Here is a 15330-nt window from a genome sequence, read left to right on the forward strand (position 1 = left end):
TTTCTTTCTTTCTTTCTTTCTTTCTTTCTTTCTTTCTTTCTTTCTTTTTTTCTTTCTCTCTTTCCTTCTATCTTTCTTTTAAAGAAATAGACCCAATTTCTCTTACTAGTGTAGAAATATATGAACCTTCTTAAATTACCCAGGAAATTGGAAGCCTCTGGGTGGATATGGTCTTATTGCTTTCCTCTTACCACATCATTTTCAGTTAAAAATTTTTTAACTGTTTCCAGCAGAGGGATTCCTGTTAGAAACCTTCATCAAGTGAACTTGTACTGGGAACCCTCATGCTTTCCCAGTCCAGCTATGTTTCCCAAACAGAGCTCAAGTTGTAAACAAAGTGGAAAAACATATTTCTTACCCCAAAATTCTTAACATTTCATTTCTTGTGGAAAACACAATTTCGCAACATCAATTTTTAAAATCTGTAAGAGCCACAGAAGGTGTGAAAGTAGCCAAACAGCCAGCCTAGAGATCCAAAAGCCAGGACTAATGGGGGACAGAATGCTTTTTCCTCAAATCCAGGCAGGGATGGAGAGCATTCTCAGCATTAGGGCATTTATGGACACTACAAAGGGGAAAGATGTATCTGAACGATGGGGGTGATTTAGGCAATGAATCTCCACGTTAATAGCACTACTGCCAACTCTTCAAATTTAGAGGCTCTGGTGAAAAATTAAACCAGTGGCAGTATTCAACGTTTGTAGCATCTGTGACCGAACACTTCAGCACCCGGAGTCTGGACAGCTCCACAGGCCGCGCTCCGGAGGCAGCCTGAGCTCTCATCAATCTACTCATAGCCCGACTTTCAACGGCAGCCAGACTCAGGAGAGATTTACTGAAAATCCTCCAAGACTTCCCTTTAAAAGCAAAACGACTTCCACATTTAATGGTCTATCTGAAAGAACATACGCAAGAAATTAGGAGATCTAAATTAAATTTATTAATAGGAGAGCTTGATGATGCTTCACTCCAGAGACCAGAGCTCTGATTGGTGGGGCTTGATGAAAAAGTAAAGAGAAATCGTAATTATATAGTTAAAAACATAACTTTTGCCATCCTCAAAATTCTAAAAATTCTTTACCTGTCCTTGAGAAATGGGTGAAATTGAAAACCATCAAAAATAATTGGACTTCTTAAAAATTGGATTGTATGAGTGAAAGGTGTTTATGAGAAGTCGATGACTCCGGATCTTATCATCCAAGAGGACAGCACAGAATAGTTAATATGTTCCTTGAGGGACTAGGATGCTGACGTCTTTTTCTGATACCCGATCATTACGTGACTGAAAAAAAAAGGAAGTCATTTCATGAATAAAAATCGGAGCGCAACAGTGAAACAAAATATTCTGTTCTTAAAGGCAACAGACAGACAGATGTTGACAAAGAGGGCTCTCCAAAAACCATGTTGGGATAGATTTTTGCTAACTGCACAGATAAATACGGGCAGAAGGCCGGTCACCTCTGTGACCACCGGCAGCAGCTGAAGAAGCCGCAGCTTCAGAGGCAGGCAGAGAGACCTTGGAGCAGAGAAGGCGCTGTCGACCCTCACAGCTGCCTGACCAGCGGCTCCTACAAAGGCCGGCTGGCGACCGGCCCTCTCCCTTTCCTTCCTCCCCTTGTTCTCTGACTTTCCCTCTTTTCCTTAATCGCTTTCTTATTCCTCCGGGTGGACTTACGGCCACTTTGCTCCTCCGCGCTTTACCTCCTCGCCCCCTCTTTCTTTCTTCTGTCTCTCTCTCTTCGCCCCCTTCTCTCCGTGTCACGCTCCCTCCTAGTTCTGCGCGTCTACAAACTTTTGAACAGAACACGAGCCTCGGCAAACAAGTCCTGCAGCTCCTCCTGCTGCTCCTGCTCGTTCCTGCGGCTTCTGCTCAGACACCAACGCCAGACGGTGATGCCTCTCGGGTTGTGACTCCAGCGCAGAAACTTGAAGAAGCCCTTTGCCCGCCGTCCTACTTGGCAGCACACCCTCTCCTGACAGCGGTAAGAGTTGAAGGGCAAGGGAAAGAAAGCCTTACCAAACCGACCAACTCACTCGACTGCTGATTCTTTCGCTGGCATCGCGTCAGGATAGTTAGCTTTCCTTCAACCAGGTCTGGCTAGTTATTGGGCACTGGGTATATGCATATATATATATATTTCTAACTATAGCAAGCAAGAAGTGGCAGGGCGCGCGCCGGCTGTCGCTAAGTGGTGTTCAATACAGGGAGCCGGGGCTTCGCTCCGTCCCTCCCCCAGCTTCGAGAGTTTTTTGGGGTTGGAGGGTAGAAGGCCAGGGACGTTCTCACAGCTGTGTGCCCTCTTTCCCATCCTGCGCAGAATGACCATGTGTAGCGGAGCGAGGCTGGCCCTGCTGGTCTACGGGATAATCATGCACAGCAGCGTCTACTGCTCACCTGCCGCCGCCGGACTCCGGTTCCCCGGGATCAGGTAGGTGCTGGCTGCCCGGCCGGAGCAGGAGCTGGGACTTCCCAGTCACGGACACTTCCTCACAGTCTCCTTCCTGAAGTCCTCTGGGTCCAGACTACTAGCATCGCCCTCTGCGCCCCCAGTGCGCCTCCGCCAGCCTCGGCTGGACAGCGGGTCCCCATTCTAGCCGGAGAGTCTGGCAGGCTCCGCGATGGCTCGGAACCCTCCCCCAGCCCTAGGTAGCTCAGGGTCCCGAGTAGAGCCAGTGAGCTTCTGGCCGCTGGAGAACCCGCCTCTCCCAACCTGGCCAGCAGGATGGGGGCAGGGCATGGCCCCTAGGTTGGTTTCTTTTATCTATTCTTAGGATGAGTTAGGAGAACTTCAGCTCTGGAGCCTGGCCGGGGGTTGAGCGTCAAGCTCCTTCGGACTTTGCTTTGTTACCTCTTGTTCTGGACTATCCGGGTGGGGCCTCTCTCTCCTTTCCACCCTTTCTCTTCATTTCATTCCAGTTCTTTCCCCTGAAGAGCTTTCTTTCAAGTGATCCGTGTTCCAACTGCATTTTGAATCCCAGGCTGTCTTGGGGGGCGTGGGGTGGGGGAGGGTGTTGGCCCGGTGTGATTGAGGAAAAGCGACTTAAGAGAGGGAAGAACAAGAACGAGACTGCGAAGGAGGGGGAAAAACAGACGCAAGGGAGGAGGAAGGGAAAGCCAGCAGTCAGGCAGGAGCGGGAGAGCAGCCCTGCCCGGCCCAGGATGGAGGAACCTTGGCTTTTTTCTTAACCCCGGGTTTCTAATGGGCAAGCGCTGCCCAGGTTCCCGGAGGCAGCCCCAGGGAGCCGCGGGCCGATGTGCCTGACTGTGGAAGAGCCCTGGGCAGGGGAGGGTCCGCACCCGCGGCGCCTGGGGCAGCTAGGAGCGCTCTGTCTGCGAAGCTGCCTTGTCCTAGCCGCGCCTAGGAACATTAGCCTTGGGGGGCCGCTGACCATTGATTTGAACGGAGAGATGGGTTCTAGCTTCTGTATTAGGATTCCAGTATCTGGACTCGGGGCAGGGCAATATCGGAAAGACCCAGGGTTCGGGGTACCCGGGCCAGGGCTGAGGCGCATCGCCGAGAAAAGGCTGGGTGCGGGGCGTGCGGAGGGATGTGCTTGCCTTGCCCTGACCTCTCCAAGGATGGAGAAAAGCGAGTGAAGTAACGAAGTACGACTCCATCCCCGCCTAGAGAGTGCTACTAGCGCTGGCTGCATTCCAAATCTCTCCAGGGGTCCAAAGCCAGAAGGATTTGTTTTAACTCATCTCTACCCGTCCTATGTCAAGAATGGAGGCTGTAGATGAGGGTGACTGCGAAGTCGCCAGGCACTCGCTGGGTGTCGGTCCCCCTCCTTGTGCTCTGGGTTGAGATGGGGCCCCGCCATCGCTAAGAGATTAGCGCGAACTATTCGTTTAGTTGCCTTAAAACACCCTCGTTTCACCCTCAGCTATTTTCAAATTCCCATGTGCCTGGCACTTTCTCTGGTCGAGAGGCACCGGAGGGCGCGGATACGCCACAGTCTGAGCCGCCGCCAAACTGGCTAAGTTTAGGGGTATCTATTATTCATGTTCCTGCCAGATCCTCTCCTGCCCAAAATAGAAACCGAGGTTCTCCGTGACCTACATCTGCTCGGGGAAGGGCTCCCCTGGGCTCGGAGGCTGGGGTGGGGGTGGCTGCAGAGTTGGCCGCCGCACACCCCACCCATCCTCTCCTTTGCTTTCTGGGCCTCCCCGTTCGGGTCTTCGCGTGGGTCAGCGCCTAGTCTCGTAGGGCCTTTCTCGTCCCCGCCCGTTGCTGCTTTGTGAAGGCTCGGGAGCCAAGCGGGGAGGGGGGCGGTCCTTTTCAGTAGCCAGGTGTGAGCGATCGGTAGAGACGCCTCTGTTTCCCAGTGCTTGTTGAGGCTGTGGCTCTGCAGGACCACCCTTTACCCGCGAAAAGAGGGGGTGGGCAAGCCGCCTGGCGGCGTAGGAATGGTCGGGTGTGGTTCCCTCCTCCTTACCTCTACTCCCACCTCCAGTCCTGGGAGAAAAGACAATTCTCCGTGGAGGACTTTTATAAACTGTGAAAATCAGCGCGAGCCCCTTTCTTTGGGTCCTCGCAGAGCTGGGGAGGAACTTGTACTGACCACTCCTTCTGTCCCGGGCTACCCCGCAGGCCAGAGGAAGAGGCGTACGACGAGGACGGAAACCCGCTGCAAGACTTCTACGACTTGGAGCCGCCGGGCGCAGGGAGCCCCGCCTCCGCGCTGCGCGACGCCTCCGCATTGTACTACCCCTCCGAGAGAAGGTGAGATTCGCGCGGCCTCGCGCACACCCGCGGCTGGGCGCTCGGGACTGCGGTGACTGGAGGGGTGGTGTGGTGACCTACCGAAGATTTTTTTTTTTTTCCCCAAGAAAGTCCTCAAGCCTGTCCTCTCCCTGGCCCGATCCTATTGCAGCGACAGAAAATTAGCATCGGGCGGGTCTATGTGGACCTGAGGGCCGCGTGGGGACCAGGGGGCTGTGGCCCAAAGAGTGGCAGTGAGTGGCGTCAAGGAACCCACACTCCACAGCTGCCATTCCTAGAGCCAGGACTAACTCCCAGTTCTAGCAGTTACTCTCGGGATCATCCCGGGAGTTACTCCCGAGTTCTGTGCCTCTGGAGGTTTCTCTGTCAGCCTCCCTGACAGTCGAGGGGGCGCGCGCCCAACAAGGGGGTCTCCAGCGGCCACCTGGCGGGCAGAATCAGTGACCCTGGGCGCACACTTTGCCTCCCCGTTAGAGATGTCGCCCACGGGATCCTTAACAAGGCCTACCGTAAAGTGCTGGACCAGCTGTCCGCCAGGAAGTACCTGCAGTCGCTCGTGGCGAAGGGCGTGGGGTAAGAGTTTGTGGAAGGATTAACCCGCGCATGGTGGCTCGCGCGCGCCGGAGTGGGTGCTTGTGTGGGGCGCGCGGAGGGCGGGCGGCGCGGCTTCCACGGCCGTGCGTGCACGTGGGGCCCAGGGTGAGTCTGCGCCCCAGGGTCTGTAGTGGGTACCCGCCACAGGTCGCAGGCGGAGATTTTTAAGTGGCACCTTAAATTTGCCCAGAGAGCTCTGAAAGAGGGAAAAAGGGAACGCGAGCGAGGGAGTTTGATCCGTTTTGAGTGAAAAGAAAGAGAAACCAAACCAAACCAAACCTCTCGGTCATTCAAAACCTTCAAGCTTCCAGGGAGGTTTTGCTATAATTTCCTCTAAGCACGACTTTTTTTTGGGGGGATGGGGAAAGGGCTGGTTGTATTTACTGAAAATTCAAATCGAAATAATAAATAGCAAATCTGAACACTTAGGGAACCAAACAGTTTTGCTCACGCCAGAGAAACTGAGAGCATAGGGCTTGCATGAAGCGTATCTCAGCAGAAGGCAACATTTTAATAAAGCCCATGGGAAGACAGATTACATTTTCGCCATGAATAATTCATGCAGTGAAAAATATTGCCTACAGCCTGTCGACTTATATTATTACCACGTTTTTCAACTTGGCGTGAGGAGGGAGAGGAGTGTACATGTTTGACTAGGAATTGTAGGATCGATGCAAACTTCAGGGCAGCAGCCAGCCTGGCATATTTAGGGCTCTGGTTATTTTCTCTGTACGTCGGGGCTGAGAAGAACAGTGAGGACAATTTAGTGCGAACGCACGGATGGTCAGATCTCAAGAGGCAACATTGGGAGAAAGGTTAGGCTTAAAGCGAGTGTCGTCTGCCCGGATCTCATCCCAGGCCCTCCCTAGTGCCAGGAAATCCTGGGTGGGGAGGGAGGCATTGAGGGGCTTCCATCTCAGCCCTCCCTACGGCTGCTTCCTGGCGGAGGGAGGCGGTGCGGTGGGCAGTGCGAGCCCCGGGCCCTCCCGGAAGGCTCCCGCGTGGGGTGGGGCCCACCTGCTCCCCGCAGCGATTGAACCTGTGTCTCCCGCCCCGCCACCCTCTTCCCGACCCCTTTGCTTGCAGTGGGAGCCTAGGCGGCGGCGTGGAGGAGGACGCAGAGCCGCTCTCCAAGCGCCACTCGGATGGAATCTTCACGGACAGCTACAGTCGCTACCGGAAACAAATGGCTGTCAAGAAATACTTGGCGGCCGTCCTGGGGAAAAGGTATAAACAAAGGGTTAAAAACAAAGGACGCCGAATAGCTTATTTGTAGCGATGAGTTACCAGCTACCCTGTGTATACAGCCCTGACGCAATGAAAAGTCGTTTTCCAAACTGACTGAACAGTCATCGCTCGTGTGTTCTATCCAAACATGTATTTATGTAATGAAGTAAAGCCATTAAATGAATATTTTGATAATAATACTGTTTTTCTTTTTACAAAGCACTAGAGAATGCACAGATATACTTTGTGGACCAATTATTGATATATATTATAAATACATAAAAAGAATATATATATATAAGTATAGAGAGAAGTTCATACAAAGCGTGCACAAGGATTGAAAATTCGCCTGAGCTGTTTATGTTTTTATAAAAATAAATAGAAAAGTAGACAATCATTGTTTTGAATATTACTCCTATTTTTGTAAACTGGAATTAAAAGGATAGTATTTTTATCCATGACAGGCCTGAAGATATTACTACTAACCATTTGCTACTGTACATAAACAATGATGCCCTGCTCCAGAGAGATTTTGAGGTGATGATTTGGAGAATTACTGAAGGGCATTCTTCCGCAGTGAGTCTCTGGGGCAGGCTGCTTCAATCCCAGCCTAACTCAACTGGGCACTGTCCCCCTGGTTGGGTGACAATTCCAATATTTCTGCTTTCTTTGATTCTCCTTTTATGTGTAGTTGTCTCCCTTCAGACTCTCAGCCCAGAAGAAAATTCTCCTGATAAAACAACAGCTCGATCCAAATTGTGCTTCTTCCCAGAATTCACTCCTCTCCTTGGGGGAAGAGTTGAGGAACTGCAGAAAAGGGCGACTTCGTTAGACCGCTCTTTTTTCTGTACTTCCTGAGTTGCCAGGGAATCTAATATCCCCAAATTAGGGCAATTGGAACAAAGTGAAGGACATAGAAGTATATTGGAAGAGGCAGAGCATGAGGTGGTAGGAGGAGGACCCTGGAAAGGGACTGGTTTGAGGTTGTCCCAGGTTTGGGAAGCTGAGGGCAAGTCCAGTCCCAATGGTCCTGACTTTGGGCGCTGGGTATTGGAAATGGATGCAAAGTACAATGTGTTTTTCTCCAGTGCTGTCCATGCTTCTCATCTTGTGAAATGGCCAGGATCCTCCCCTTTGAAACCTGCTCTGTAGGAGCCACCCTTTTCCTTTGTGGTTTTATGGAGACCTCTCCTTCCTATCCTCCTGCACTGTTTAAGTACTGTTTATCATTTTTCATTCACTTCTCGTAAACTTGTGAATGCTTCTTTTTTTTTGTTTGATGCAGGCACTTATTGTAAATTTCAGGAACCCCTGTGTAGCTATTAATAAGTAATTATGCACTGAATATGAACCCTTTGTTTCTTGTTTATTGAGTTTGTAGGTAAAATGTATTTTTCTACATTATTGCTTATTGCTTAGTAAAATTTATTTCATAAAACCAACCTTTGTCATATTAGAATGTGTAATGTTCACATGTTGCTCAGTTTTGCTAACTGATAAATCATTTAATCTTCTTCTTCATATGTATGAGTACTATCTTATATCTGTGGTCAAGAGTGAGGTAAGCAAGCTCCAACAGACCCTGAGAACCTACCCTTGTATCCTTTCTTTGGCTAAAGAAAGCATGTCTGTTTCCTGTCAATTCTTTCAACATATAGAATAATCTTTATAAACAAAAGAACCTTCACCCAGCAACCAGATCGAGCAGCAACAGACAAACCAGCCAGCCACTCTCCCAAATTTCAGGCACAAGTTTATTTTTTATTTTTTGAAAAAAGAAGAAGAAGAAGAAAAAAAAAAAAAAAAAAAAAAAAAAAAAAAAAAAAAAAAAAAAAAAAGAACAAGGAAAGATTAAACGTTAGCTTGTAAAGTTTAAAGGACCTTTCCGTTTCCTTTACGGATTTGATCAGTATGAAGTCATAAATCAAAGAAAACAGAATTGGATTTGCATTCCCAGGCGGGATGGATGCTGCCAGGAGATCACATTGCAAACAGTGAAAACAGAGGCATTCGATTTATGCCTGAGTCCTGTGCATAGGATCAATCTTCCTTTAATTCTGCAGTCTCCTCAGGCAATGTGACACGGGATGCAGTTTGCAGCTTTAGTGCCTTTCTTCGCCTTTTAAATTGCCACGAATCACAGATGGCTATTTAGTGGCCCTACAATGCTGCAACACATCAGCTTGCATTTTAGTCTTAATTATTTGTTTCTTGGATAATGGGCAGAGTTTTCTGTATTTGTGTCAGCTGTTAGTGGTGAAATAGGGCTCTAGTTAACCTTTTATTTATGAAGTCTAATTTAGTGTTCCCGTGGCTAGTTGCAAGCATTTTACAGTGATCACCCAGTTTAATCTTTTGTATACTTTTTAGAAATGCCAAGAGCCTTACTAAACTGAAGCAGATTTATGATATAGTGATAATTTAGGTAGATGTTAGTCTTGAAGCTCTTATTTTGTGTGCAACTGATTATAAAAACACCTTAACCAAGTATTATTACACACATGATATCTATAACTAGGACTTTGATAACTGTTATATAAAGTGTGTAAAATTTGTATGAATAAATTTTTGTAAACAATGCAACTTGGTCTAATGTTTGGGAAAAAAGACATTCAGGAAATAACTACTTTAAAATTTCTTAAAGTATTATATTTCTTTAGCAACCATAAGATTTTTTTATGTCTGGAATATATATCTATCTAAGCATCCTTGTATTTTCATGAACTGTGCTTTAATACTTGATGGGCTACTGGATTCTGCTAAAAATTTAAAGTAGCTTCTCAGATGGAGATGCCTAAGAAGGTTTTAAGCTCATAGACAGGCACGATGTTGCAACATTATAAGACACACAATTTAGATTAATTTCTATCCCCTAGTGTGTATATACATTGCTCAATATTCAGAAAGTTACTAGGTGGTATTGGGAGACACTACTGGAGTGTAACTAATGGAGCATTAGTTACACATCTGAAATAGCGATCTAACTTTGTTCTTTTATTTTTTTGTTTTAGCGGCCAGGTCTCACTATGTTGCCCGGGCTGGTCTTGCTCAAGCAATCCTCCCACCTCAGCCTCCCAAAGTGCTGGGATTACAGGCATGAGCCACCACGCCCAGCCTAAAATAGGGATCTAACGTTGTTCTTGTACAAGAAACTGCAGACTAAACTTGTCTTGATAAAATTTTGTATAAAATGATCTAAATAATCAGTTTTGGAGGTTTTAAAATGTGTTTAGAGACATACAAACAACTGTCTCTGATTAAAATGCTTTAGGTAGAAGGAACATGAACATGAGTAAGTAAAGGGTTAATTAGATGCCTGTAAAAGAAAATGTACTTTGAAGTACAAGACAAAACACAAGAAGTCATTTGTGGATTATATGCTGTCTTAGTTCATATTTACAAACTTTAGAGCAAAGCTTTTGTATGAAATTCCCTCAAATTCCCTAGTGGTGTGTGTTTTGGCACCCTTGACTATTTTTGGCTTAGAAAGTGTATAGAAAGTCACGTAATAAGTGACATATCATTTAATTTAAAATGCCAGGGTTTCATCCTAAAAATTAATGGGCTCAATTAGTAAATCAATAAATGTGTCACAATAGAATTAAAGGATGAGTGAAAATTCTAAAATTCAGAATTTAGCTCAGTATTTAAGGCCTAGAATCAAATAGGGAGGAGCCCACAGTCTAGAAATCCCACTTGCAGTCAATGAGAAAATGAATCCAGTACAGTTCATATTTGCATTTGATCTTACTAGATAAGGAATTTTTCTTCTCCATCTTTAACTGCCCCTCTTTGTCCTTGAAGACATCAGTGTGGTAAAGGGAAAAATAAAGAAGAATTTATTTGGTTGGGGCCAGGCTAACGACTTGTCAAGAACGTAAAGATAAACCCCAGACTTGGCTGACTTCAAGTGAAGTTCATGTATTTAGCAACTTGCTATATTATCTTCTGTGATAATTCAAATTACAGCTTTTTAAAGGAAGCCTTGATATGTTTGGGTATTCAAGAAGCTGTAACAGATGTCTTAATGCTGTTAGGGCTGAGAACACACTTATTCAATACAATACACACTACTGAACACCTAAAGTGGGCCACCACACTGGTCGAGGGAGCTTGACTAACACCTGGGAGCTCAGGTAGTATTTTTTTCAGAGTGTTTTTCTGAAATGTGATCATCCGGGGGGGCTTAACAATGCAAAATTGTAGGGCTCTGCCAGATCTGGTGATTCTGCATTTTAAATAAAAACCCTAGATTACTGTGCACTAAAATTTGAGACTGCCTAGATTTAGAATTGGTGACATATGTAAACGTACATATGTGCTGGTCTGAGTTTTTTTTCATATAAAATAAGCGAAAGGTCATGTTACCTGCATGCAGCAATAAGTACATCACTTGCCATATTCTTCCAAGATATCTGGTCATTAAGCTCTTTGACAATTTCAGTATTTCCTTTAGGTCACTATAGCTACTAGTTAGCATTACTTTACTTGTACAGGCTGGTTGGACCTCTCCTACAGGAGCTTGTGGAAGGAGAGTGATCCTTTAAGTTGGGTCCAAAATATTCAATCACAGGACTAAGAGATTATCGCTACAATGAAGAGAACTTGTGCAGCTAGCTGGCCATAATTCTGGGGATCTGGAAGTCAACTTCCAGTTGCATTATATCCCAGTTTGGTTTGAATGTATTTACTGCTCTCCAACTGTTCACAAGATAATTTCTCTTGCATGACTCACTGTGACCTTCAACCCAACCCTACTGTTCACATGATCACAAGATTGGAAGCTAAGATCAAGTCATCCCCCTTCTCTTTTGTTGCCATCCTTTTTTGTAGAAGGGAGATGGCAGCTGCCCCTGCTGCTGCAGATTGCATCACTGCTGGATTCTCACATTGGTTTGTAGTTGGTCATCCTGGTCATTTGCCTTGCAACCACATAGTTTTAGCTCCATCTTAGTATCATGTCCCTCTGATCAGATGTTCCAGAGTAGCTTCCATCATCAAAGGGTTAAAGGGGTTAAGGTAATCGGTAGTCAATTTTACCTCTCTGTTCTTTAACACGATCCTTCCTCTTTTTTTTTTTTTTGTTTTGAGAAAAAGTCTTACTCTGTTGCCCAGGCTGGAGTGCAGTGGCACGATCTTGGTTCACTGCAACCTCCGCCTCCCCGGTTTAAGGGATTCTCCTGTCTCAGCTTCCCGAGTAGCTGGGATTACAGGCGCATGCCAACACTCCCAGCTAATTTTTGTACTTTTAGTAGAGACAGCGTTTCACCATGTTGGCCAGGCTGGTCTTGAACTCTTGACCTCAGGTGATCCACCCACTTTGACCTCCCGAAGTGCTGGGATTACAGGCTTGAGCCACTGGGTGCACCTGGACCTTTTTCTTTCTTTTTTTTTTTTTTTCATGAGATGGAGTTTTGCTCTTGTCACCTAAGCTGGAGTGCAGTGGCTCGGCTCACTGCAGCCTCCACCTTCCAGGTTCAAGTGATTTTCCTGCTTCAGCCTCCTGAGTAGCTGGGACTACAGGTGCGTGCCACCACATCTGCCTAATTTTTTTATTTTTAGTAGAGATGAGATTTCACCATGTTGGCCAGGCTGGTCTCGAACTCCTGACCTCAGGTGATCCACCCACCTCGGCCTCCTGCTGGGATTACAGGCATGAGCCAGTGCTCCAGGCCAATCCTTCTTCTTTAAAAAAACAGGTTCTTATCAGTTCCTGAATGCAAATACTCCCTATCAGCTACCAGCAATACCCCCATGACCACAATGTCCTTTCTCTACCCACCCAACCTCAATATTCTGTAAGGTCCAACTCAAGCTCTCCTGTCCTAGGCATCTCCTTTAGCCTCTCAGAGTCACGGTCGTCTTCACTCTTGCTCCTCGGGAACCTGCACTGTTTTTCCATGACCATTATACTCTGTATTGCCCCTTTGTATTCCCTTTCTGACTTTTAATTCCACACTGCTCTGTCCAGTTCTGTAACTGTTTTATAAGAGCATGGCTTGTCTCCCCACTGGATGACCTCCTAGAGGCTGTGGACAATACATCGCACTTTAGTGCCAACACACTTCTGGGGACATAAGAAATATCTTTTCTGAGTGATTGGAATAAACAGAGAACCTGTAGAATTCACCATGATATTTCTCCCTTGTTGTCATAGGACAACTGCAAAGCATATACAGGAGTATTTTGTTTTTTTAATGTGGAAGAGCCAAAGATCTGAAAAATTAACTTATCAATTAGATGGGCATCATGAATCAAACTAGAGCTACCTCCAGGAAAAGCTACGTAGAAAGAATGCCAAATTAGTGTGTTTCTATTAGTTAAGATAAACTAAAGTCCAAATTCACGTACAGGCAAAAGGCTGTCATAGATTCCAGCCACACAGGTTTTTATTTTTTTCATTCTCATAGAGAAAAGAAGAGTCATATTTTCAAACTAAAACAGAATTCACCTTATGCTTCAAGACAATAATACCCTTTTTCTGGAATACAGGAAAAGGGATACCTTGGCAGGCAGACTGGGAACTGGACTGCTCTCAAAGTGATAATTAACAGAGCAGTTATCTACAGCTGCCGAAGAAATTTCTCTCATCAGCTGAAATGTAATTTGAAACATGAGTTCATCAACAGCAAAAAGAATATAATGAAAAAAATATTTTTTAACAGTTTAGCATTATAGTAGGCGATGTCGTCTGGTCTCAGTTAAATTTTTTCTTAATTATGTCTTTGCTGTATATTATAGAATCCTAAGTCAGAGAGGAATATTGCCTATAAACCACAAAGAAAATAGTATGATGTGTATCTATGTGTATTTCCCTTTCTCCTGTTAACTACCCTGATTTTTGCTTGGTTAACTATACCTACCTCATTCAGGATATGGATTTTATGGGGACAATAACTCCCCACTTTAAAATATAACTAATCAGGATGATTGCATCTCCTGGCCACAGTTCCTGGAGTGGCATGTGATCCATTTTAGAATAGTGGGGTTAGAGAGGAATTTTTTTTTGATGCTTCTGGAAAAGAAGTCTTTTTCTTCTCTGGAATGGTGTGGTGTGTAATGTAGTGCAGCATATAAGAAGCCAGCCTCACAGTGGACCTGTCACCGTGGAAGACACAGAGGAGTAACAGTAAGACACAGAGGAGTAACAGGAAAAGGCAGGTTCCTGATGACATCATTGAGTCCGTGAGTTTCCTGTTAAATAAGTCAATAAGTCCCCTTCATTGCCTAAGTCAGTTTTTTTTTTTTTGGTTTGTTATTTGTAGTATCAGTTAGGACCTGTGTTTCAAGTAGTGGAAAACCCAACTCAGACTGGCTTAGTATGGTTTTCTCAGAACACAGAAGAGAGTTAAGAGTGGTCTATAGAGGTTCCAGCCGACAGGAAGCTTTACAAGTTCCAGTGCCCCAGTGTTCCAAAGATTTCACACCCTCCGTTAAAATTTTACTCTAAAGTTTCAACATTAAAACATTTGAGAGCACCTAGAAGTGAACCCTAGTCACTGATTTTAACCATAGTAAGACATACCCTTTGAGGAACTCTCACCATCTTTTGCTGTCAACTGTACTGCTTCTTTGAACCACAAGTACCTTAGAACTGCTCTTCTCTGAAACATTTTTTGAAATTCTGTTGAGTAGAAACTGCTATCCCGTCACTGCTGTCATTCCCTAACACCCATGAAACTTGTGATCACACTCGAGGCTCCAGTCTTCTGATGCCCTGGCCGCCGTTTCCCCAGGCTCCCTGGCCCATTCTCTCTTTGCTGTTTCTCCTCTCATCCCAGATCAATTTAATGACCCTGCCCCCACTGACCATTTTTCACTCCCTGACCGTTTCTGCCACATTCACGTTAACACTCCTCAAAGTTGGATCAACCCAACCACGTGTTTTCTCCTGGTTGCTGAAGGCTATTGAGAAAAATCTTGGCTCTGTTTTAATCCTTTCTTACTATAAATTTATGATTACCTATGTCTGTAGGGTCTAGAAAGCACGCTTTGCTAATCAGTCTTATTTTCTATTCCTGTACTTGTTTGCTTCACTCTTCAGTATCCTTGGCCCATCCTGCAGGGTGACCTCATTGTTGACTTTGCCTGCCATTTTCCAAAAACAAACAAATACACAACAAAACTTCCCTAGTTTCTTTTCCTCTAGCTCCATGTGTTCCTTTCACTTCAAATGCCCACCTCAGTTTCCTGAGGTTTATACTTCCTCTAACACTTAATTGCAATTTCTTCGTGTTCAATTGTCCCATACTTGCCAAGTGCAATATTTTTGCAGTTCCCAACTTACATAATCTTTTTATAGCATTCCCTCATTCCTAAAACTTTCTTTTCACTTGTTCCTGGAACACGGCTTTTTTGTCTTTTCCCTCTCATACATTTTTGTCTCTTGTTCAATCTTTTACATTACCTCCTCTTCCTTTTTAAGTTAGATGGCCTCAAGTCCTGTCCTTCCCCCTTTCTCCTAGGGCTATACTTTCACCTTGGATAATCTTATCTTTTAGGATCTGATGGTTTGACAACTTGCAATCTTACAGACCTCGTGAGAAAGTTCACATGCCCAGTTGAGATATTTACCTGGATATCCAGTGAATACCCAAAATCAATACAATTATCCCTCATTATTTATGTGGAATTAGTTCCAGGACCCCTGCAGAACCCAAAATCTGTGGATGCTCAAGTCCTTGATATAAATGGTGTGGCATTTGCATGTAACCTGTGCATGTCCTTCTGTATACTCTATCTATCTATCTATCTATCTATCTATCTATCTATCTATCTATCTATC

The 15330-nt window shown here is 45.4% G+C and overlaps 1 protein-coding gene across 1 annotated transcript; it reads left to right on the forward strand.

Annotated features, from left to right (window-relative positions):
* The first annotated feature begins 1372 nt into the window (after window positions 1-1372).
* Window positions 1373-7983, forward strand: ADCYAP1 (adenylate cyclase activating polypeptide 1). Its single transcript, XM_023228496.2, is given in 6 exon segments — window positions 1373-1488; window positions 1691-1996; window positions 2319-2429; window positions 4593-4724; window positions 5199-5297; window positions 6405-7983. Coding segments are annotated over 6 exon segments (954 nt in total). The 3' UTR covers window positions 6595-7983.
* The last annotated feature ends 7347 nt before the right edge of the window (window positions 7984-15330 follow it).

This window comes from Piliocolobus tephrosceles, chromosome 18 (assembly GCF_002776525.5).
Source record: "Piliocolobus tephrosceles isolate RC106 chromosome 18, ASM277652v3, whole genome shotgun sequence".
Classification (NCBI taxonomy): Eukaryota; Metazoa; Chordata; class Mammalia; order Primates; family Cercopithecidae; genus Piliocolobus; species Piliocolobus tephrosceles.